The 24,690-nt window shown below is 59.7% G+C and overlaps 1 protein-coding gene across 4 annotated transcripts in view; it reads left to right on the forward strand.

The window, feature by feature from the left end:
- Nucleotides 1–19,186, forward strand: part of PCDH1 (protocadherin 1) — a 55,279-nt gene extending 36,093 nt beyond the window's left edge. For 3 of the 4 annotated variants that reach the window (XM_039559429.1, XM_039559427.1, XM_039559428.1), the window contains exon 5: nucleotides 18,277–19,186. In XM_039559429.1, coding sequence (XP_039415363.1) covers nucleotides 18,277–18,662 — 386 coding nt within the window. In that variant the 3' untranslated portion in view covers nucleotides 18,663–19,186. Of the gene's footprint in view, nucleotides 1–16,594; nucleotides 16,638–18,276 lie in introns of all 4 variants that reach the window. The other variant, XM_039559430.1, reaches the window with a different exon arrangement.
- The last annotated feature ends 5,504 nt before the right edge of the window (nucleotides 19,187–24,690 follow it).

Here is a 24,690-nt window from a genome sequence, read left to right on the forward strand (position 1 = left end):
CTGTCCCTGAGCCCACGTGGTGTGGTTGTGAAAGGTCTGGGCAGTGCAGTCACTCGGCGTCAACGCCCAAGAGACAAAATCTCCATATTTCAGTGGGAAAGTGCCTTCTCTTGGGGAATATCTAGGTCCCCATGGCTCTGTGTGTGCCTGCTGCATTCAGGATTGGATTTTGGGAGTTTTCCGCTGTTCTTTGCCGTCCTGGGCTGGGCTGGGATCTCCTCCATTCCCTCTTGCTGGTGGCAAGCCGGTGGAAATCCATGACTGTCCTCTGGCTTGTGTTGTGTCCTTCACATTCCTCCCGCTCTGAATTTACTGGATGGAGAAAACTTCATCATTTCTCCTAATCTTTATTCCTCTTTCCACCTGGAAGCCCTCCCCAGGACGCTGCTGTGCCCGTGCTTGGTGAGTGCACAGCTCAGGGAGGTGACCCTGCCCTCACTGTGCGCATTTTCCGGGCAATCCTGCAGAGACCCCAGGCCTGGGGAACCCGCTGGGAGCTGCTGACCCCAAACTCGCCCCGCTCCTTGGGACCACTCTTAGGCTCGGTCAGCTCCATGGCAAGCTTTGAGACTTTCCTTAAGGGAATCAGCTCCAAACAGATGGGAGTTGAGAAGTTTTTAGCTAGGAACTCTACATGAGCTCATCGAAGGAAGGCGACTTCTGCTGTCCCAGGGAAAGGAGGGTTTCCCATCTCCCCAACAAGGGAGGCCAAACTGTCATGGAACAACTCCAGTGCAAGGCAGAAACATTTTCCACCACATTCCACCTCAGCAGGCCTGGGAACAGGTTCTCACCTGGCAGAACACGACCTCAGTGACATTAAAACAGGGAACCCAACCCACACAGGACTTGGCATTTTCTTTTTCCCTGGCAATGGTTGCAAATTCCGATGCAAATGCCCATGCAAATGGTCATGCACAGCTATTCTTATCTCGGGGCCAAATCTTAACATCCCTTCTTTGGTAGAAAGTCGATTTTCCAAAAATAGTTTACGTCAGCCTCCAACTATTCGTGGCTTCAGCTCGAGTTCGTTAAACCCAGTTCCAGGAAGAGTTTTCCGAATTAGATCCGCAATGGGAACAGGAGGGTGGGGCCCTTCTTTGCCTGGACCATGTTCCTCTCCAGGAGGACGTTTCCTCCGAGTGAGGGGTTGGGTGAAGCTGCTTCAGGCTCTTCTTTGGTGTTTTCCAGCACATTTTAAAACACTCACCTGAACTGGGGAGCTGCTGCCACTCCTTTGGACAGGTGGGGACAGCCGGGAATGGCAAGGATGATTTCTGTTGAAGAGCCACAACACTGTGGGTGGTTTGGGAGCAGAATAGGTCTGTCCCCTCCTGTCCCTCTTGGCCAGCTCATCCCTGTCCTTGTGCCATCCTGCTGTCCCAGCACAGCTCCATGGCCAGCTGCACAGGGGAGTGACCAGGCTGAGGTGTTGCTGGGTCACTTTTTTTGGCCGTTTTTGCTCTCCAGACAGAGCAGTTTTCCCACCCTGCCTGCTCCGTGGCTCCACAAAGAGCTGAACTTGCAGGGATTCTGCGGGAGGCAGGGATTCTGCGCTTGGCATTCAGCTTTAGAACACGTCTAAGCCAGAAAAAGCCACCGAGTGTGAAAGCAACAGACAGGCAGGATCCCTCAGCAGCCCTAGACTATTTGTTGTTTTCAAAGACCTGCTTCCTTAGAAAGCTCCTTTTGAAGTAATTTGACGTGCCATTTCCAGCTCCTGTGTGATCTACCGCAGTTATTCCCCCTTTATCTGCCTCCCAGTGCTCCGGAATGTCTCCATAAACCCGCCTGGCAGTGCCTCTGCCCGTGCAAGGGACCTGCATTAGCGTGGGATTTAAACCTAACGCCAGAGGAGCTTACAAAGTCTCCCGTTTGAGCTTCTCGTGGACTCCGTGCTGCAGTTTCTTTCTCATAAAAATCACAGGTGGCTGAGTTTGAAGGATCGGTCAGGTGTGGATCCCTCACATGGAAAATCCCTTTTGTTGGCAGGAGATAGAGGATAAGGGATTCATCCCTGTCCCTAGTGAAATCAATGGCAGCTCTGCTGTTGAGACAGGTCAGATGTCAGTCTCAGTTGTTGGCTCTTCCCTGGGATTTGATCCTTTGTGTTCTCACCATTAAAGAATCTCTCTTCCTGTCTCCTTCCCACGGGCTCTCATCCATCGTGATTTGAAGTCCCCTCCGTTAAGTGGCTGGAATGCCAGCGCTCCGCTTCCCCGGCCGAGAGGACACTCCATAAATCTCCCATTAGTCATGGATGTGGCGAGCCCTCAACAGGGATGGGCTGCTGTGCCTCAGAGGTTATCAAACCATGGCAGCCCCGGCGTTTGCCTCTCCTTTCTGAGAGCTCAGCGTCCAGGGCGCATTTCCCGGGAGCTGAGGTGGGCACGCTTCGCTCAGGGACACAACAGTGGCCACATGGTGCCCAGTCCTTGTTCCCTGGCCAGTGTGGCTGGAGCTGGGCTCCCTTTCCAGCACCTCTGAGCAGGACAAGAAGCTTCCAACAAGCAGGAATGGGGGAAGTTTATGTGTCCATGGCTGGAAGGCTCCGTTTTCCCCGGACAGACACGCAGGGACATTGTCTGTGTGTGATGTCCCCAGTGGGATGCAGAGGGGGCTGTGCCTCTGCACGGGGTGCAAGGTTCCCAAATGACCCCTGTGAGGCATTTCAGCCTCAATCCTCGTGGAAAAGGAAGGCTGAGCCTCACTGGTGGGAGCACAGAACCTCTCAGGGGCTGATGGATACCGAGTCCTACCTGGATGCTCCTTCCAGGGCTGTATCCCTGAAAACAAACAGCCAGATCTCAGTCCTGGGCTTGGGTGACAAGAGCAGGGAAGGATCCCTCCAAAGTGCTCTGTTCCAGGGCTCTTGTCTGTCAGGGAGCTGCTTTGGTCCAGGAGAAAACAAGCTCACGTCAGACTGAGCTGGAGGATGAGGACTCTGCTCGTGGCAGCTCTTGGACATGCTTGGATTTACACTTGGCACCTTTACTCCAGCACGAGACTGGTGCTGTCAGGCTAAAATAACATCACTTTTCCAGTAATTTGGGGTAAACTGGCAGGGATGCTGTGAATCGGGAATAAATCAGCTCCGGTGGCCCATGGGTGAAACCTGTGACTGTCCACGGAGTCTGTGTTCTGATTATTCAGATATAAAATGTTCTTCCACGGATGGCCATGAACCCTCTGGACAAGGAGCATGAGGGAGGCTGGGGAAGGGATGCAGCGGGGAAGAGCGGGGTGCTGGAATGCACAGGTTCCTGGGAACAGCAGTTCTCCATCAGCCGTGTGTGTCTGGGTTAGAACAACCTGCCTGGGCGTGAGGAAACAAGGGGCAGCAGGAACAGGAGGAGGGGGTCAGGATGTGATCCGTTCTCAGGATGTCGGAATGGCTGTCGTGTTGTTTTATTGCTGCCGAGGAAAGAGAAAATGGAGCAGGGAATGCAAAATGACAGAGAGTGAGGAGATGTGCTATTTGCCTGATGTATTTTGCTGGTAATTAGTGTAATGCCAATTAGACAGAAGTAATCTTTTTTTTTTTTTCCCCCTTCTTCAGCTGTATAAATTATTGCTGGAATATCTGCCAGCTCAAACCCAGATATTAAACTCGGAGTGATGTGGAGATCTCTGCTCCTTGAGGATCTCTAGATGAAATTACCCAGACAACAGGGACCTTGACAAAAGTAAGGCCGACTCTATCCAGAATGAAAACGAATCAAAGCCAAAGGAATTTTTGTATTCCACGTCTGGCGTCTTGCTGCTTATTAGCCACACAGGAAGGGACCCCCACAGAGATGCAGCAACATCAGTGAGAAAAGGCAAATATCTCGCCTTTCCCGCAAACAATGCCACTTGCAGGCTATTGTTCCCCTATCAGCTTCCCTGAGGAGCAGATCCCGAGCCCTTCCCGTGCTCGGGCTGCAGGTAAACCCAGCCGCCCACACGCATTCCATTTGTCATTCCCGGAGCCCTGTTTTCTCCCCGTGCTACCCCGCACCGGGACAGCAGCGCCGGGCTTGTTTTGCCTCCGGGTCCCCCGGGACGTGGAGCTCTTTAATGATGATGAACGGCTTCCTTCAAAGGGTCAATTGCTGGCCTGGACCTCTCCAATCGCGGATCCCTCGGAGCTCTCTACCTGGGCACAGGCGCTGTTTTGCTCCATGCTGCTCACGCATTTTCCCTCGCATGAGGAGCGGACCTGCTCTTGCCATCTCCTCCCTTTGGAAAAATAACCGCTAAAAATGATGCCCTTGGACCAATTCCGGAAATTCTCATCCATCTCCGTTGGACCGTGAAATCCAAATCTTCTTGTGATCATCCTGCTGCTCCCTGGTGCTGTGCTCTGGGGGTTGCAGAGCTGGCAAATCCCCTTTGCCAACCTGCCTCTGACCCGGGGGGGGGGGGGAGGGATGATGTATCCCGCTTGTCCCGCCTGGATTTTAGGATTTTGTAATCCTGGCTGGCTCTTTAAAGTGTGTTTTATTCATGGCAGCCTTTAGAACCGCCTCTGGCTGGCCTCCCTCGAGTGGTGCAAACTTTACTGCGTCTCTCCTCCATCAGCCTGTAAACTGCAGCACCCAGGGGTAGCTGGAGGTGGATATTCCCTATCGGAAGCGATTATCCGTCTTTTCCCTGCTTTTCCTGCAAGGGCTTCTTGCTGCCATCCTAATAACAAACTCAGGGCCCAGTGATATTCATCAGGATCGGGGCTTTTTCCCAAATGAGCCATAACCAGGCTACCCCGTTCCTAAACCGCCCCATATCCCGTGTTCGCTCCTTCAGCCGGATTGTTGTGGTGCTGATCCCTCCTGCTTTTCCAGGAGAAGGGGATTTCCCCCCAGTCCTGGCCATTAGGGCAGCAAATCCTTTCAGGGCTCGGTGGGCAATCACAGCAGGAGGGCAAATGGTCCAATTCGAGCACCAGGGTTGATTTCTCGGGGTGATTTTTGCCCGCACCACAGGAGGATGTGACCGGCGCTGCTCCTGCCACGTGCCAGCCACAAAACCTCTCCCCGTGGTGCTCCCACTGCAGATTTTCAGCCTGGGAGTCTGTGGGCGTTGGAGGCGTCAATAAGGAGCGTTTTCAGCTGCTTTGTGGCACGGCTGCACTGCAGAGAAAGGGGCTGGGCAGTTCAGGGGCTTGGGCTCAGGATCTCCGAGCAGTCGGCAGAGAATCGGCCTCATTTGGTGTGGGATCATTCCCCCAAAGTTTCCCGACTGTGTCCCTGCTCTAACGCTCCCAGGGCTGCTGCATGTTGGATTTCAGGTGGGTTTGGTTCCCTGGGGCTGGGTTTGGGATCCAGGGCTGTGTGAGCATCCATCGGGGACAGACCACCCCTGAGCGCAGCCCAAGAGCCTCACCCTGCACTTAACGCCTGTCCCCTGAGCCTTCAGACAGCCACCAAAAATTCTGGCAGGGATCTGCCTCTTCTCCCTCGGTGTCTGCAGGACAGCTCAGGCGAGCTCAGAACAGGCTGTAAAGGAGTTGGAATTATGTGAGGGGTGCTCCCTTTCCTCGGAAGCAGCCCAGGAAAGATCCGTGGCGAGGAAACAAAGCGTCCACATGCAAATCCGTACTGTCATTTCCTCTCCCAGTTTCCTTGGGGTTTGGCTTGACTCTCTTCCAAGGGCTCTTCCTTCTGCCTGCTCTGCTTCCCTCCGAGTGGTCTCGGCTCCCTTTGTTTGCAGAGCCCCTCGTTGAGAGGAGCCCTTTTCATAAACTTGCGATTTCTTTTGTCACTTAAACACCTCCGTGACTTCAAAGGCCGGGAACAGCACTTGGCTCTGTGGCTCCCGGCCCCCCTGCACCAACAATTTCCCCCCATCCATTGTCCTGCCAGGGAAGGATTATTAAATTGTTGATGGAGCTGAACAATGGTTTTGTTCAAAGGCAGACATGCGAACGCCACTTCTTTTCTCCTTGACACAAGAGCTTTAATACCCGGCAACAATGAGAGGCAGCCACCAAGGAGCAAACACGGAGAGGGCTCACAAAGCCAGGCTGGTATTCCCAAATCCCTGTGCACGTGAACTGGTGCTCCTTGGAGTGCTCCCCGTGGCTGTAGGTGAGGTGAGAGAACTGAAAATTAATTACAAATAATTCAAATATTGCCCGTTAATACTGGCTCATGTGATTAGGACGTGAGCAGCCGGTGGGAGAGGACCACCCTTTGCACAGAATTAAGGTTGGAAAAAAACCTCTGAGATCTTCAAATCCAACCATTCCCCCAGCACTGCCCAGGCCACCACTAAGCCATGTCCCCAGGTGCCACATCCACAGGGCTTTGAAATCCCTCCAGGGTGACTCCACCACTGCCCTGGGCAGCTGTGCCAGGGCTTGACCATCCTGCAGTGAAGAAATTTTCCCTGATGTCCGACTTGAACCTCTGCTGGTGCAACTTGAGGCCACTCCTCCTGTCCTTGTCCCCTGCGAGCAGAGCCTGACCCCCCCCCCGGCTGCCCCCTCCTGTCAGGGACTTGTGCAGAGCCACAAGGTCCCCCCGGAGCCTCCTTTGCTGCAGCCTGAGCCCCTTTCCCAGCTCCTCCCCAGGTTGGTGCTCCCATTCCCAGCGCAGTGCTGGCACCGCGCTGCTCCCGTGGCTCCGTTCCTCGCGCTCGGAGCGTGCCAGGCACACACGCACAGCTCCAGCCGGGCTGTGCCTTCGGAGCAGCTCCTGGAGCCTGGAATGAGGATCATTCCCTGCACTGCGCAGCCTCGGGCTCTGACATTTTGTGCTGTGCAGGCTCCTTTCCGATCGCTTATCACCTCAGCTGCTTTCCAACACCACAGCGTTAATTTGCCATGCTGGGTTTCCCTCAGGTTAATTTCTTTTTTCTATTTTTCCTAAGTTTTAGCGGAGCTGTTCCGGCTGGTTTTGGAGAACAAGCCGTGCTGCCTCAGCCCTGCTAACAAAGTGATTATGAAAATTTCCTTTCAAGATCCATTAGCTTAACCACGCTCTGGGAGAGGGGTGTGGGATTTGGCACGGGAGCTGCCAGCAGCGGTCGGGGGCTGCTTGTCCTAAAATGTGCACTGAGTGTACTCCAGAACACATCCCGGGGTAGCTGCGCCCACACTGCCATGTGTGGCCTTCAGACAACAGCATTCCCAGGGTTTATCCATCAGGGGAATGGATTCCAACTGGCAGAGAGTAGGTTTAGATTGGATATTAGGCAAAAATCCTTCTCTGTGAGGGGGGTGAAGCCCTGAGGTTGCCCAGAGGAGCTGTGGCTGCTCCAGCTGCTCCATCCCTGGAAGAGTCCAAGGCCAGGTGGGACGGGGCTTGGAGCAGCCTGGGATAGTGGGAGGTGTCCCTGCCCATGGGAACAAGAAGAGCTTTAAGGTTCCTTCCAACCCAAACCAGTCTGTGATTCCACGATTCTGTGATCCATGTCCTCTTTTGGAGACCAGCAGGAGTTTGCTGCTGTTGCTCCATGGGCATCCATCCTGTTCCTTGATTTACATCCATCCAGTTGCTTAAATGTCCCCTGGACATTTCCCAGTGCTCTGTGCTCTCCAGTTTTCTTTGGGATGTTTGGCCCCGCACGGCAGGAATTGTCCTTTTCCTCTGGGAGGGTTGAACATGGCTGGCTCTGCTCTGGGGCTCTGGGGTCAGGGTGCACCTGAGGGTGCTTCACTGGGAGCCCAGGTGTGCCCAGGTGGGCAAGGAGGCCATGGGCACCTGGCCTGGATCACAGTGTGACAGCAGGACCAGGGCAGTGCCCGTCCCCTGTGCTGGCCCTGCTGAGGGACCTCAAGGGCTGTGTCCAGTTCTGGGCCCTCATGGCCAGAGAGACCCTGAGGGGCTGGAGCATGTCCAGGGCAGGGAAGGGAGCTGGGAAGGGGCTGGAGCCCCAGGAGCGGCTGAGGGAGCTGGAAAGGGGCTCAGGCTGGAGCAAAGGAGGCTCAGGGGGGACCTTGTGGCTCTGCACAAGTCCCTGACAGGAGGGGGCAGCCGGGGGGGTCGGGCTCTGCTGGCAGGGAACAGGGACAGGAGGAGAGGGAACGGCCTCAGGCTGGGCCAGGGCAGGCTCAGGGTGGACAGCAGCAGGAATTTCCCCATGGAAAGGGTGCTCAGGCCTTGGCAGGGGCTGCCCAGGGAGGTTTGGAGTGCCCATCCCCGGAGGTGTCCAAGGAAGGGCTGGAGGTGGCACTCGGTGCTCTGGGCTGGGGACAAGGTGGGCATCGGGCACAGCTTGGATGGCTGGGAGGGCTTTTCCAACCTCAGTGACCCTGGAATTCTGTGGGGGAGCTCCTTTGGGGCTGCTTTGGGGGTGCTGGGAGATGGAGCCAGCCCGAAGTGCCTCCCAGCCAAGGCATTTTCTTGGCTCATTCCCAAGCTGTGGCATCGCCCAGGTCCACCTGGAGCAGAGCTGTCCCCACGTCCCCCCACGCACAGCACAGGGGTGGCACACTGGGGTCCCTTGCTGCATTCCCAGAGCCACCAGTACAAAGAGGCTCTTCCTTTATCTTCTTCTTCTTCCTCTGCTTGTCCTTCCCGAGGCCTGTTCCCTCCCTTCTCCTGCTCTTCCTGGCGAGCTGGCAGAGGATCCCTCAAGCTCCAGTGCCCTCCGTGATGAGCTGCTGCCAGCCAGGGAAGCACGGCTGCAGCTTTAATTAAATGATAAGGGCAGAGCCCCGGAAGTGGGGAGATAAGTGCAGCCGTGTCTGCCACCACACTGGCCCAGGCTCTTTCTAATTAGCTTTGAGAAGCTCTGGAGAGGCTGATTAACCCTTGGAGGTGCGGGATGAGCACTGGGATGCAGCAGGAGGAGGGTGCCCAGGCCAGCCCCAGGGATGGGGGTGCAATCCCATGGTCTGGGTGGGATGAGGGTGCAGGGGACCCTCTGTGCTCCCCCCAGCCCAGGGCAGAGGGGACAGGTCAGGGAGGATCAGAGCCGCCCTTTGACAGGCTCAGGCACAAGGCAAAGCTCCAGGATGACGTGCTCAGGTTCCTCCTGGGAGAAGCATTTGCTGCTGTGACATCCCCCTGCCAGGAGTGGGGGACTGTCCCCAGCCCCACAGGGCACAGCCCCTCTGGAACCACGATGTGTCCAGTGACGCTCTGAGAGCTGGGGACCTGGGGACACGGGATAAGAGGACCACTGTGTGTCACCAACCCGTGTTAACATGGACTGGCAGCTCCCCAGGACCTGGTGCCACCAGGGCCACCACCTGTCCCTCACCCGGGTCCAGCCAAGACTGAAGTGCAGCACAGGGCTGGGAAGGACAGCTGGGCTTGTGGGCACCGTGTCACCAGCTCAGTGGGTGGCCAGAGCTCTGGCCAGAGCACCAGTGGCACTGGTGATGCTGCTCCTGGTGGCCTGGCCCTTTGTGTCACATCAGCTGGCAGCACTGGGTACCCAGAGTGTGCCAGGGAGCTCTGGGACGGCCATTCCCGTGTCCCCAGGGAGTTCTGGGAGAGCCATTCCCGTGTCCCCAGGGAGTTCTGGGAGAGCATTCCCATGTCCCCAGGGTGTTCTGGGATGGCCATTCCCGTGTCCCCAGGGAACTCTGGGATGGCCATTCCCGTGTCCCCAGGGAGCTCTGGGAGAGCCATTCCCGTGTCCCCAGGGAGTTCTGGGGGAGCCATTCCCGTGTCCCCAGGGAGCTCTGGGATGGCCATTCCCGTGTCCCCAGGGAGTTCTGGGGGAGCCATTCCCGTGTCCCCAGGGAGCCGCTGCCTGGAGGAGGGCCCAGGTCACCCCCACAGCCCCCCACGGGCGGAATCCCGCGCATCCATCAGCAGAGCCGAGGTGGGAATTGGGCGGGAGCAATCGCGGAGGAATTTGGGCAGCAGGAATGCGCATCCAAGGCATGCATGAGCGGGCAGCCCCCGGGGATGGCAGGTGGAGCCGCGCTCCCATGGGATTTACATAACCATCATTAACCCTGCCGGAGCCAGGAGAGCCCTGTGCTCCCACCTGTCCCTGCTCCTGGGGCGGGGACGGAACCAGGGCAGCTCCACTGCCCGCAATTCCATGGTTTTAGGACCTTCGTGCGCTCCTAAAGGAGCCTCAGGCGTTGTTGCTCACCTGGGTATTGCAGGAGCTGGGGGAGGGTTTGGTTATTCCATGGATTGATTCGGACTCCCCAAGCTTTCTGGTGGATATCTGTGGAAGGTCTCTTGTCTGTAGGGTAATGTGTGGGATATTCATGGATCCAGGATTTCATTCATTGGTTTGTTTCATGCAACGTGAGTGAGGACGATTGCCCAGCAATGCTCATTCCTCGCCTCTGCTTTTGGCTGCTTCGAGCTTTAGCTGCAAGGACCCGATCTTTCATGGAGGGCAGGTGCCAGGTACCAGATATTTTGAGAATTGCCAGTGAAATATGCCCAGATATTTTATTTCCAGAAGGAGGAGAGGAAATTGCTGGTTTTTTCTCATTAGGAGAGCAACCCCACCCATCCTCCAGCCCATTTTTAAAGGAGGAATTTTCTGTGGTCTCTTGACCCTTTCCTTGCACCTTCCCCGATTTCTGCAGCCTCTGGGGCAGAGTCTCAGTGGCAAAGCAGCTTCCTCCCCGTTATCTCTCCCCGGTGGTTCTGTCCTCTCCCTGGAAGCCACAAAGGGACCCCAGGGGAAATATTTCCCACCGGAGTGTGACTCTGGTCTGCATCACAAAGCACTTTCATGAGGAGAATTAAGGCTGCCTGGACAATCCTAATTTTGGCATTTCCTAACCTTTGAACCCTGTAATCCTATTAAGGTGCCTCTTAACATAATTATATCAGCATGTGTGTAATAATTCTGCTTTTTATAGTCCAGCGAAGGTTGAAGCCCCTCCGTGCCAGGGTAGGAGATCATGGGGGTGGCACCACGAGCACAAAATCTGTTATAGGAGGGTTGGATTTGTTTCTCTGGGTACCACAGGGAAGCTGTGGGGTGATGGGGATTTTGGGAGCCCTAAGCATGTCGCTGAGCCCTGTGAGCCCCGCAGGGACACGCTCAGTGTTGGGGAACATCCATCTGGGTGCTCTGCCTGCCATTGCTGTGGCCATGTGGCCGCTGTCTCACAGTGCCCGTGGTGTGACTGCGGCAGGGAGGTGGCTCCTCCAGCTCCAGCTCCGGCACACGCGGGAGGATCAGATCCCCTGGGAGTGGGAAAAGGAAATACAGATCCCCTGGGAGATGGGAGAAGGAAGAAGAGATCCCCTGGGAGCTGGGCTGAGGAAGAACACATCCCTGAGAGCAGGGAGAAGGAAGAACACATCCCCTGGGAGCCGGGCAAAGCCCCTCAGCCCCACCTGTGCCGGCGGTGCTGAGCCTGGTGGGTGCATCTGTCCCCATGCATTCCCGGGGGGTGCTGAGATCCCCTCGGCAGGAGCTGGGAAGTCGCTTGCAGCTCGGGAGTGTTGGAATGTCCTCCAGGAGCCGGGGACTCATGCGGGGGCTGACAGCCCCTTAACTTGGGGGCGAGCTGTGTGTGCTGCCTGGAGCTGCTGCTGTTCAGCACGAGGGCAGAGCCAGCGGGGCCGGGGGAGATGCTGGGTGTGTGTTCCATCTCCTGCCTCCGGAGCCCAGCAGAAACCCGTCTGTGCGCTGGGGAGCTCTCGGGGTTCATTGGAAGAGCGGGTGTTGCTCGCTCTTGCCCCGGGAGCCGGAGGTGTGGCTCGGAGCCGCAGTCGCCACCTTGGTGGGCAGTGCCGGGTCGGGCTCCGATACCGGGAGCCATCTGGAGCGAGGGTGGGAAGTTTGGGAAGCCATCTGTCAGGGTGTTGTAGCGCTAGGAACGGTCCTGCAAACCGTCTGCACCGGGAGGGGGTGAGGGAGCTGCGGCTGGGGAAAGCCGGGGCTCCGTGCCTGCGCTCCCAGCTCCCGAGCTTCCCGTGCTCCCAGCTCCCGCTGTTTCTGTGCCCATCAATCCCTGGAGCAGCGCTGTGGGGCCTGACACCTCTCCAGCAGCTCCCCCAGGGCCTGCACAGGGACATTGGTGAGCTCTGGGCTGGTCCACATGGGAATCTGGGGCCAGGAATGGGTGAGGAGCTGTGGGAGGGATCCTGCATCCGAAGGGTGTCCTGTGGGCTCAGCCCAGGGAGGGATTGTCCCGCTCTGCTCTGGGCTGGGGCGGCCTCACCTCCAGTGCTGGGGCACTTTGGGTGCCACAACATCAGAGAGATCCAAAGCTGCTCCAGAGTGTCCAAAGGAGGGAGCCGGGGCTGCGGAAGGGTCTGGAGGGGCTGCCCGAGGAGCGGCTGAGGGCACTGGGCTGGTCCAGCTGCAGCAGAGGAGCTGAGGGCAGAGCTCAGGGAAGGAGGGAATGGCTGGAGAGGGAGGTTTGGGATGGAGAGCAGGGAAAGGTTCTTCCCCAGAGGCTGCCGGGCACTGCCCAGGCTCCCCAGGGAATGGGCACGGCCCCGAGGCTGCCAGAGCTGCCAGGGGTGCACAGGGTGGGGTTGCTGGGGTGTCTGTGCAGGGCCAGGGGTTGGACTGGGTGATCCTTGTGGGTCCCAGGACATTCCATGATTCCATGATTCCCTGCTGGGATCATGCACTGGCTGTGCCCCCCTCATTTGGGGACCGTGAAGGGGGGCTTTGAAGGAGATCCTGGCTCCAGAGGCACCTGCAGCACAGCTCCCCTCTCCCAACAGCCCTGGCCAGGGAAAAACGTGTTGGGAATGGGCCACGGAGCTCCTGTTCCCTGCAGGGAGCTCCCGCTGAGCTGGCCAGGGCTGGGATGGTGGGCATCTCTTGTGCCAGTGTGGGGGGACTTCTCCAGACTACCGAGCCTGGCATGGAGAGCGAGAAATAAAGGGGTGGGATAATGCAGGACATTCATACACAGGCGTGGAGGAGGGCATGGGATGGGATGGGATGGGATGGGATGGGATGGGATGGGATGGGATGGGATAGGATGGGATAGGATGGGATAGGATGGGATGGGATGGGATGGGATGGGATGAGATAGGATGGGATAGGATAGGATGGGATAGGAATGGGATGGGATGGGATGGGATGGGATAGGATAGGATAGGATGGGATAGGAATGGGATGGGATGGGATGGGATGGGATAGGATAGGATAGGATGGGATAGGAATGGGATGGGATGGGATGGGATGGGATGGGATGGGATAGGATAGGATAGGATAGGATAGGATAGGATAGGATAGGATAGGATAGGATAGCAATGGGGTGTGAGAACATGGGATGCTGGGCTGCACAATGCCCACCAGCTTTCCTTAGGGTGTCTGAGGAGGGAGGGGAGCAGCAGCACCGGTGCCTGGAGGAAGCCGCTCCGCAGGGAAGTGGTATCTGGAGGGAGCAGCGCTGTAAAACATGGAACCTGGAGGAAATGGCTCCACCGCAGCAGCGCTGCCTGCGGGGAAGGCAGCAGCGGGGGGAGGCAGCACCTGGAGGCGGCAGCAGCCCAGAACATGGCACCTGAGGGACGTGGCACCCCGGGGGAGCCATACCTGGAGGCAGCGGCGCCGTGGGGGACGGCGCTTCCCGGGAACGGCGCTGCGGGGAGCGGCACCTGTGGGGAGCGGCGCCGTGGGAGAGCTGCGCCTTCAGGAGTGCGCCGTGGGGGACACACCTGGGGGACACACCTGGGGGGACACACTGTGGGGGACACACCTGTGGGGAGTGGCGCTGCGGGGAGTGGCACCGCTGGAGAACACTGGCACGGCAGGATGGGGCCCGTGAGCAGCTCTGCCGTGGGCAGCGGGTCGCAGGAGTCCCGGGAATGGTTCCTGGAGGAGTGATGGTGCAGGAGAACGGCTCCAGGAATGGTGGAGTAGGGAACGGTGCCGACTGCCAGGAGCTGTGGGGTAGGAAGGGAGTCCTTGTTGCACAGGGAGGGGGGACAGTGCTGCTGGGAGAGGATGTCATGGGAGGCCACCACCGTCAGGGACATCCCGGAGGGGTCTGCAGAGCCCTGAGGGCTTGGAATGGGAGAAGGGGCATTTCCAGGTGTCCACAGCTCGGTGGCCAAGCTGCCTCTCCTGGGAGCACTGCCCCCTGCCCTGGCTGAGGACAAACCTCTGGGCCCTGCTCCATCCCCCTGTCCCCGGGGCCAGCACAGCTCAGGCCTTTGGGGCTCTGCTTTCGGGGCAGCTGGGTGGGACGAGTGGCCAGTGGAGGCCAAGAAGGCTCTTTCTGATCCCAGCTATGGGAAAGCATCCGGTTTTCCTCCCAGCTGCTCTCCCCGCTCTCCCATTCCCCGTTTCTCCACACCACCGAGCCTCTCCCGTCCCTCCTGGCATGCTGTGCTTCCGTCCTCCTCTTTCCCGGGCTTCTCTGCATCCTCTGCTGTGCTCTGCTCTGTCACAGCCCCACTGCCTCCCCTCCAGAGCTGCGCCAGCACCTCCCCTCCCTTCCAAGCCCTCTCCTGTGCCGCCTCATCCATCCCTGCTCTCCTGACACTGCACGGTGCCGCCGTCCGATGCAAGTGGAAGACACGGGAAGACCAAACCAGGCTGGGGTGGCATAAAAAACATGCTCGGGGCTGGCTCTGGGCCTGTGCTTGGAGCTCCCGGGCTTGCAGAGGGCGAGGGAACCTCTGCCCATCTCCTGCAGGAGATGGAAGCGCTGCTGTCTGAGGCTGCTGCTTTTGTCTCGTTCCCAAAGTGCCCCAGAGCTCTGCTGGAATCCCCCAGTATGGTTTCAGAGAGGCGGCTGTGACGGGATGAGCTCCTGCTCTGGGTGGGGAGAGAGGCAGGCAGCAAAAATCAGCAGCAGCACTGATGTGAGCCTGTTCCCGGAGGAGCCAGCCTGGCCCAGCCTCCTTCCCGAGGAGCAGGAGACGGGAACAGCATGGGAGCAGTGCCACGGCTCCAGGGGGCATCTCTGAGGGCATCCCGGTGTAAAACCCCCACCGTGCCCGCCAAAAACCCAAAGGGATCCGGTTTTTCCTGCCCTGGATTCATCCCTGAGGAGGAGAGAGCCCCGGGGCAGCAGACAAGGGGGTACCAGAGAGAGGCAAAGCTGCAGGAAGGGGGGAGCCGGGAGGATGGGGGGGTTGTGAGTGGCCAAGCCACTGCTTCCCTGGCTGGGAAGCACAGTCTGGAGGCCTGGAGGGAGGATAACCAGGATGGGTCAACGCTCAGGGGAACCCGGCAACTGCACAACTCGGCGTGACCAGGATGCCGTGGTGCTGCCGAGGTGCTGCCGAGGGCGTGGCTGTCCTCATCATCCCCTGGGAATATTGGCACATTCCAGGGCTTCAGAGGCACAACCTTGCATTTTGGGTGGAGGAGGGGCCCGAAATCCCGAGTGCCCTTTGTGCACCCCGAGGTGCGAGCCTGCCTCACCACCCCATAAAATTTGGGAAAAGCGATGGGCGAAATTCCCACCAAAGATGGATTAGTGCTTGCCTGGCGGCACATCCCTGAGCCACCAGCATGTGCTGGGAATTAGGCCATGGGGTCGTGTTTTCCCTCAGTCCCAGCTATTCAGGAATTCTGCCCTGCCCTGTTCCGGGCTCATGGCACAGAATCCGCTCCTCAGTGGCCCCGCAAGCGAGGGGACAACGCTGGAAAAAGGCTTCAGTGCCAGGAGCAGACAATGGGAAAAGCAGAATAAAAGCCCCTGAACACAGCGTTCCTGCTTGATCCTGCCATTCCCAAGCTGCTGCTGGCACGGGGAAATCTCTGTAGCTTTATTCCCTGCAGAGGTGGATTTTATTTCAGCCCTGCCAGTCCCCTCCGTGGGCTCGGCAAAGCTCCTTCTGCCCCAGGAAGAGGGGATGGCTCCCATCCACTCGCCCAGGAGCACAGAGCACCAGCGCCTTTCTGGGGGAGGAAAGGATGTGCAGGGGGAAAGCTGGTGAGAAAAGGATGGCCATAATTCCTCTTGGACAGAAGTGAAAGACCACAGAACACCACCTCAGAGTGACCAAGCCATTGCGTGGCCACTGGGGCATCCTGTGGTCCTGAGAGGAAAACCTGATGGATCCTCTTGGATTCAGGCTCCGTTCTCTGCTTCGACTTGCACGGAGCAGGGATGAAAACGGAGCTGTTGTGCCTCTGGTTCCCCATCTCCCATTCCAGCTGAGCTGGGGGAGAGGAACGAGGCCGTTCCCCAGGAAATGGGGCGGCTGGTGCACGGCCAGCCCCAAGGACGTGCCCTGCCAAGCTGTGCCATGGTGCGCCCGTGCTGCTGCCGTGTCCCCCGCGCTGCTGCTTTTGTGCTGCTGCTTCTGTCCCCGCAGTGTGAGCATGGCTGTGCCCTGTGCTGTGAGCAGGGCGGAGCATCCTGCTCGGCGGATCCGTGTGTGTATCCATGTGTGTATCCACGTGTGTCCGTGTGTGTATCCCTGTGTGTGCACAGTCCCAGCCCCTCTGCACGCCTGAGCTTCTGGTGTCACCACCCGGGTGGCTTCGAGCGTCCCCCGTGTGAGTCCAGCGAGGGCCACCGGGCTCCAGGGAGGATCGGGATAAAGCTGGAGCGAGGAGTGAGGGAGGAGCAGCCACGGCCAAGCAGCCTCCAGGAGGCTGGAGCAGAGCCAGGAGAGGCCGAGGAGGCAGCGGGGACAAGGGGGACAGGGCTCGGAGCAGTGTGACGGGGGGCGGCACAGGCTGAAGGGGGTGTGGAGGCCGGGGCTGTGCACTGACGTGACCCTGTCGTCCTTTTTCTGCCCCTCATCAGAGTCCCCTGAGCGGAGCAGGCTGTGAAGGGGGGCTGCCATCAGGTATGTCCGTGTGGCTCCCGCCAGGATATCCCAGCTTCCGTGGGCGCCAGGGATGGAATGCGGGCACAGGCCCTAGGGGAAGAAGTGGGCTGCCTCAGCCCCCAGCTGAGGATTTGGGGACGGTCGCTGGGGGCTGTTGTAGGGCAAGATATGCTCGCACAGTGGTTGGCTGCTGACTTTGCCCCTTCGTCCATGCCTGTGTCAAGCATTCCCAGCATTGTCTGGAGCCTTCCCTGCATCCTGTGTGTGAAAGCTGTGCCAGGGTGACTCGGGGGTGTGACAATCCCAAACTGGTGGCAGGAGGGAGCGTTGGCCAGGGCAGAAACCCCACTAAGCTCTTTGCTTCTTCCCAGGGCTCAAGGAGCACCTGTGGGTCTGCCCTGCTTTTGGGATCAGGGGATTGTGTGTATCCAGTGGGAAGGGGGATGTCCCACATGTCTCAGGTCCCCAGAGCTCTCTGGCATCTCCCTCCATCAGTCTGTCAGTGGAGAGAGCTCCACGGTGGAGGAGACATGGAGGGGATTTTTGGGAACCACAGGAACATCTGGAAGTCTGAGCGGTCTCAAGCTCCCACTTCCACCCCAGCACCAGCACCAGGCTGGCTCTGCCTGTGGCAGCAGGCAGTGACGTGTCCCAGGGCGCTCTGCAGTGTCCCAAATTGGGGTGGGAATCAAGGAATGGCTCATGACCAGGATGGCTCTTGGAGGGACGCTCAGCTCGGCATGGAAGTGCCAAATTCTGGCCTCGGAAGCCTCGTGACAGATGCTGCCTGTGCCAAGGACACCTGGCCAAGGCTCGGTGACACCTGGGGTAGGGGGTGGCTGCTGTGTGAGGACACCAGACCGTGGACTGGTGTAACTGGTGCTCCGTGTCCCGGCTGTGCCAGGAGCAGGGAGCTGTGGTGCCCTCGGGTGCTGGGCTCCCTCAGGGACAGGGTTTGGTGCACAGGGCACCCCTGGCATGGGGGGCTCCCGGCATCTCCAGCCTCTCATGGCTTTGCCTCCGTGTGCTTGGGGGTTTCAGGCTCCACAGGAGACCAGGACTTCTGCCTGGGCTTGTGGCTCCTGCTGAGGATGCCAGGGGGAGGCTGGAATGTGGCCTGGAATGCCTGGTGGGAGCAGAGCAGGGATGCCCGAGGATGCTGCCCAGGACACACGGCTGTGCCTCGGGGCTGAGTTCAGGGCGGTTCTGCCTCTGCACAGTGAAACCACTGGTGGTACCCAGTGGAAATTCCTGGAGCTTAGCAGGTTCCAGGTGCTGCCTAAACTTTTGGGATCACAAGCCTGGTGGCAGCGTGTGTCCCGCTGTGCAAACCCAGGCTCCCTGTGCCATCCTTGTCCTGAAGGGGCTCGCTGAGCTCTGCTCTGTGCTCTGCCTCCTGTTTCTCTGTGGCCTTGGGTTCCCCTCCCAGCTCTGCTTTGCTCCCTGGCTGTCCGTGAGTCCGGCTCTGGGGGTGTCCGTGGGTCTGGCTCCAGGGGTGTCCGTGGGTCCGGCTCTGGGGGTGTCCGTGGGTCCGGCTGTCCCTCCCAGCGTGGGTAGGAGGGAGCTGTCCAGTCCCTGCCGCTCATCCCCGCGCTCCATCCCCGCATCCCGAGCCGGGGTTCCTGGGTGTGACGCTGCTGTCCCTTGTTCCCCGCAGATCTCCGGCCTCTGCCCGATGTAGCCATGACTGGGACCTGCACCCGGGAGTGCACGGAGTTCGGCCACTCCGACACCTGCTGGATGCCCGGCCAGTCCTCCCCCAGCCGCAGGCCCAAGAACGCCCTCAAACTCTCCACTTTTGTGCCTTACCAAGACCGAGGGAGTCAAGAGCAAGTCGGGAACGGCAGCCCCAGACTGTCGGAAGAGCGCAGCACCAAAATGGCCAACCTCCGCCTGCTCCCCACGTACAGTGCCTTCTCCAATAGTAGCCATGAGCCCTGCAAGGACTCTCCCATGGAAGAAATTCCTCTCACCCAGACCTCGGACTTCCAGCCAGCCACCACCCCCTCGGCCCAGACCACCAAGAGGGAGATCTACCTGTGAGGCTGGGCGCGAGGGGCAGGGAGCGGAGGCCAGAGGAACATTTCCCACTTCGATGCTTTATGGCTCCGGCCGCTTCTCCAGGCAGGGGGCTCTGCGGGGAGCAGGGCAGGGCGAGGCAGGGAGGAGAGGAGCGCCTTTTTAACCCCGTGTTTCCCGGGGCTGGGGGTGGGTGGGGAGGATGAGAAGCATCCCAACCCCGATTGCCAAGCATCCCGAACTGCTGCCGGGGAGGGCTGGGCAGGCTCCTGGTGCGGAGGGCACGGAGAAGGGGAGAGAAGGGCTTACGTACCAAAGGTCCACGCAGAGCTGGTGGAGTTCCTGGGGCATAGGACGAGGGGTGTCCCCGAGCACGGGGAGCCAGCTGCCTGTCTCTTTGCTGTAGACTCCTGTAAATACGAATCTTAGGAATGACATTCAAGTCCTGCCTGATCGCAACTTTTTATTGTCCTTGAAACAAACAAACAAACAAACAAAAAAAAGACGTTTAAGGAGAAAACAAAACAAAAGAGAAAAAAAAAATCCAGACAAAAAAAAAAAAAAGAGGAAAAACCAAACAAAAAAAAAAAGAGAGAGAGAAAAAGAAAAATAACAAACCACAGGGAGCAAGTTCCAGCTTTGAATGGTTTCGTGCGTGGAAGAGCCCCTGGGAGCGCAGCGTCCGGCCCGCACTCATGTTCTATATTGTAAATAGAGATGTGATCAGTCCCTGAAACAGCAGCTGGGGAGCTGGAGGAGAGGGGCAGCATCCTGGCCGGACTGTAGGGACTTTGCTATTTTTCAGCCTGGATCTCTTTCTGAACGTTGTCACTGTGCCCACAAGCTGCAGGGTCCTTAGGGACTGCCCGGTGCCATAGGTGGGGGCTGCTTTGGGGTGGGGGGGGGGGGGTCCCCGGTGGTGGCCCTGCGGCTGGCGGGTGGAGGAGGAGTGGGGAAGCCCCCAGTCAAGGGACCGGCTGGGTCCGGGGAGGGGGTGTCCCCAGGCAAGGGACCGGCTGGGTCCGGAGAAGCCCTCAGTCCGCCTCTGCTGGCAGGGAGGTCGCCAGCGGCTCCGGCTCTCAGCCCATCGCCTCGGGCCTCCCCCGGGGCAGGGGAAATGCCCACGAGGCCAGGCTGTGCCGCGCCCTCCACCTCCGTCCCATCCGCCTGTAAAGCCACCATTGCCTTTGTGAGGAGGAGCTTTGTCTCAGGGTCACACCGGGGGCCGCCGAGCCCCTGCCCGCTGGACTCCCGCCGCCCTTAGGCCACAGGGCCACTCTCACGGGGTCCAGCTTTCTCTTCCATTGTCAAAGGTCCACCGGTCTCCCCGGCAGGTCCCCGCTGCCCCGGCGTCCTCAGCTCCCGTGCAGGGTCCCCGGCCGGGGCGGGGGGAGCGGAGCCCCTGCCCCTCACAGGGCTCCCCAGAGGGGGACCCTTGGCTCTGCCACTGCTCCCTTGGCAGCCGGGGCACAGTCCTGGTTTTGGGATGCACCCCTGGCAGGAGGGGTCCGGGCGACTCGCGCCTCATTCCTGGGTAGCCCTTGCCAGTCCTGGCCCTCCGGGCCGCGGGAAGGGCCGTGCTGCACCCTTGTGCTTCCCGTCTCCAGCTCCGGCATCTTCCTGAGGGAGCGAGGCCAGCAGGATGGGTGTCCTGCGGCGGAGCATCCCCGGACCGCACGGTCCGTCCCCGCGGGGCTGGCGGGTGGCTCTACCGGGCTCCGGGGGCGCAGGGACCCCGCAGGGCCGGGGCGGGGCAGGGCCTGCCCTGCCATAGCTGTAGTGCCTGTCGGGCCCCCTGCCCAGCCTCCTCCCCCTCCAGCACCCCGCTCTGAGCAGCTCCTCTCTCTTTCTGGGGCGGTGGCGGGGTGCAGCCACCTCCCGTGCGGCTCCCCGAGGGGACACGGCGCCAGCCGAGCCCGGGCGACAAAGGAAGGGCGGCAGAAGGCGCCTGCTCGCACCCGCTGCTTCGTGTCCCTCGTGTCCCCCCGTGCCCCAGCCCTGCCTTCCCCGGGTGGCACCGCCGCCACCCCGCATCGCCCGCGGCCCCGGCACCTGGCGGTGCCACCCGGAGGAGGCAGGACCCTCCTCCCGGCCTCCCGCTGCTGCTCCCGCCCGGCCGGGTGTCCCTGGAGGCGGGCGGGATGCTCCCGGTGGATGTGCAGCCGCCCGCCCCGGCCGGGATTCCTGCTCTGCCCTGCGGGGCCGCGTTCCCCCGGTCTGGCTGCCTGAGCAGCTCCCGCTCCTGAACTCGTTTTTATTGTAGCTCTGTAGTTTCAGGGCCAAACTGGGCAGAATGTGCAATTTGGCCGCGCTGGCCACGATCTTTGACTCCACTGCCAACTCGGCTGCTCACGCCTCCCCTGGGCTCAGGCAGTGGCAGTGTCCAGTGCCCCTCTTGGGGACCCCCGGGAGAGCCACATCCGAGGGGGGCTTGTCCAAGACCACCTTATCGCGGCGGGTGGGCTCCCTACCTTGTGCTGGGGTCTCCAGAGGGATCCCGAGGCTGGAATTCCCGTGGCTGGAATTCCCGTGGCTGGAATTGCTCTGTCGTGTCCTGGAGCACCTGGCGATATCCTCAGTGCGAGCATGGGGGGGGGGCTGGGGTGCAGAGGGGTCCCCGAGGGATGGGTTTGGGGGTGGGTTTGGGGATGGGGGTGGGGATGGATGAGTCCTGTGGGGTGCACAGAGGGGTGGTGGGGCTTTGAAGGGGAGCACAGTGGGGCACAGTTTGGTACCAGGGTTGGGTGTCTGGGGTGCAGAGGGGTTGGGGGTCTCAGGGCGCTGGGTGGGCGTGTGGGGAAGGCCAGAGGGGGCAGTGGGACCGGGGCCTCAGTGGGGTGCCAGGGTGCAGGGGGATGGGTCCCTGGGGAGGAGAGGGCGCTGGACATCAGTCCTGGGAGAGGGGTTTGAGGGGATTTGTTCTGGGGGGAAGCTCCCAGTGCCACTGGGGATCAGTCCCAGGGGAGGGCGAGGAGAGGTGCTGTGGGAAGAAGCTCATTTGCACAATTATAAGCCAGAAGGATAAAGCCTCTGTGCACGTGGGGGGGGACAGCTCCCCACGGGCTCCAGTCTAGACAAGCACAGGGAGGAGGAGGAGGAGGAGGAGGAGGAGGAGGAGGAGGAGGAGGAGGAGGAGGGTTCACTGTATCTCACACTGCACTAGGACAAGCCAGGGGGAAAACCAAAGGTGGGAGCCAGGGAGCAGGCGGGCTGCGTGGGAAGGATCTAAGCGACCCCTTTGTAGCTCTTCAGTGTTGGTTCTATTTATACGAGATTTCATTTCCTTGCTTGTGATGCCTTGTTTTTTGTACAGTTTTATGTACATGCAGGTGTAGCTTTTCTAAAGGAGAAATCCTATGGCAGAGTAAAGTACCCCACTATTTTTCAGATGGTGCCCTACGTCTAAGGCGACGCCTCTTGCTAAGGTTGTACTGCTCAATGTGTGATGCATTTCCCTGTGCGGGGAAGCCTTTGGGCCTTGGGCTTGGTTTTCCCCGGGCGCTGTGAGCACAAATTGATTCCCTTGTAACTCTTTCCGTTCGGAGCCGTGAGCATGACACCGTCGTGATCCCCTTTCCGTTCTCCCCTGTTCCGTTCGTTTGCTGAGCTGTCAGATGACCAACTCCATTGTAATTAGCCCTTCCTAAAGCTTTACAATAAAAGTGTGAAAACCCGGCTGCCTGCGCCCGCCTGCTTCTTCCCACGCGTCCCCCTGAGCGTCCTCAGGGAAGAAAGGGCTGGGAAGACTTTGGGATGTGCCTGCCTTCCTCCAGGTGCAAGGAGCCCTGCTCCTGTCTCCCTGTTTTCCAGCTTGGGGATGTTCCTGCACAAGGACAAGGAAGATAATCCCCCAGAGCACTTTCCCACGGAGCTGTGTCCTTCAAGGCCAGGCTGGAACGGGGTTTGGATCATCCTGCTCCAGTGGGTTGGAGCTGGATGAGCTTTCAGGCCCCTTCCAACACAAGCTGTTCCATGGTTCTGGGATTGATTTTATGATTGAAACCCAAAATACTTCAATGGAAAGACACCTCCAGCCCCAAGGCTGCCTGCACTGGTCACCAGCCAAGGTGGGAATCAGGAAAATCCCATCAACGTGCTCCAGACCCTCTCCCACCTCCCCCACTGCTCCTTGGAGATTTGCTCCGTGCCCCACCATTTCACCATCTCCTTTCCCAGGCATGGATGGGTTTTTTAGGTAGTTCAGACCCTTTGGAATCAGCTGCATCCCTCCAAGCCAGGGCACATTTGCAGCTCTTCCCACCCCAGCTGCAGGGAGCGTTTCCCTGCCTGCCTTTGCACAGGATCCCGACCATCCCCAGCTGCACCGGGAGATTTCCTGGCTCGGGGCAGAGCCCTGTACCACCCCTCTCTGATGGGCTCTGTACAGGTGTGGCACATCTGGGCTGTGCTGGGCTCACACACAGCCTGGCACCTCTCCCTGCTCAGCTCTGTGGTTGGACCACCAGGCCAAGACTCCTTCCCAGCTTGGAAGCCTCCAGGAAGGAAGAGTTCCCACGTGAAGATGAAGCTCAGCCTCCACTCCCCCTTGCAGAGCCTCCTTTCGAGCCATCCCCTCCGCAGGGCTCTGCAGGGCCATCGCAGGGCATCCAGTGCCCCCCACTCCCGAGGGATCCCCCCTTGCAGTGAGGGCTGGGGGCTCTCAGCTGCCCCTCAGGGCAGGCCCAGCCCAGCCGGGAGCAGGGATGTGTCCCCAGGGAGCCCGGGGAACCCAGTGCCCTTTGCTGCCATGCCGGGGAAAGAGGATCCAGGTGCTGAGGATGGTGCCAGGCTGGCACAGCTGGCACAGAGGGACAGAGTCGCCAGCACCCTCCTGTCCCCAGGACAGGTGACCAAAGGGTGTTTTCCTAAGCAGAGACAGTCCCAGGCCCTCCCTGTCCCTCCTGAACACCCCTGGCCCCATGCCATGCCCTGCGGTTTCTCCTCATGCCCCCTTCTCCTCCTCAGCCATCCCAGGATACCCAGACCCCTCCCCGATCCCATCTGTGCCTCCTTCCCCTCTCTGCTGTCCCTTTCCCAGCCACTCCTTCTCCTCCTCGTTCCCTCCCTGCCTCTCCTCCCCGTTCCTGTGCTCTCCCCTCACCCCACACGACGCCTCCCCGCTCCTCCAGCACAGCCCCGAGCTCGCATCCAGCCGGCTCCGTGCCGGGCTGGAGCCCTCCGGTTTCCATGGCAGCACACATCAATTACCGGCTGGGAAGGGGCCTGCGGATGCTGCGGATGCTGCAGCTGCCCAGCACGGCCGGGGGCTCGGGCACGGGGATCCCGGCAGCACCACCCTCCGATGGGATCCAGTGCCCACGGAGCCCTGCAGGGAGATGGGAGACAGGAATGGGCACAGGGATCCATCAGCACCACCCTCCAATGGGATCCGGTGCCCACAGAGCCCTGCAGGGAGATGGGAGACAGGAATGGGCACAGGGATCCCATCAGCACCTCCCTCTGATGGGATTTGGTGCCCACAGAGCCCTGCAGGGAGATGGGAGACAGGAATGGGCACAGGGATCCCATCAGCACCTCCCTCCAATGGGATTTGGTGCCCACGGAGCCCTGCAGGGAGATGGGAGACAGGAATGGGCACAGGGATCCATCAGCACCACCCTCCAATGGGATCCGGTGCCCACAGAGCCCTGCAGGGAGATGGGAGGCAGGAATGGGCACAGGGATCCATCAGCACCTCCCTCTGATGGGATTTGGTGCCCACAGAGCCCTGCAGGGAGATGGGAGACAGGAATGGGCACAGGGATCCCATCAGCACCACCCTCAATGGGATTTGGTGCCCACAGAGCCCTGCAGGGAGATGGGAGACAGGAATGGGCACAGGGATCCCATCAGCACCACCCTCCAATGGGATTTGGTGCCCACGGAGCCCTGCAGGGAGATGGGAGACAGGAATGGGCACAGGGATCCCATCAGCACCACCCTCAATGGGATTTGGTGCCCACAGAGCCCTGCAGGGAGATGGGAGACAGGAATGGGCACAGGGATCCCATCAGCACCACCCTCAATGGGATTTGGTGCCCACAGAGCCCTG

Source organism: Corvus cornix, chromosome 13 (genome assembly GCF_000738735.6).
Source record: "Corvus cornix cornix isolate S_Up_H32 chromosome 13, ASM73873v5, whole genome shotgun sequence".
NCBI classification, from domain to species: Eukaryota; Metazoa; Chordata; class Aves; order Passeriformes; family Corvidae; genus Corvus; species Corvus cornix.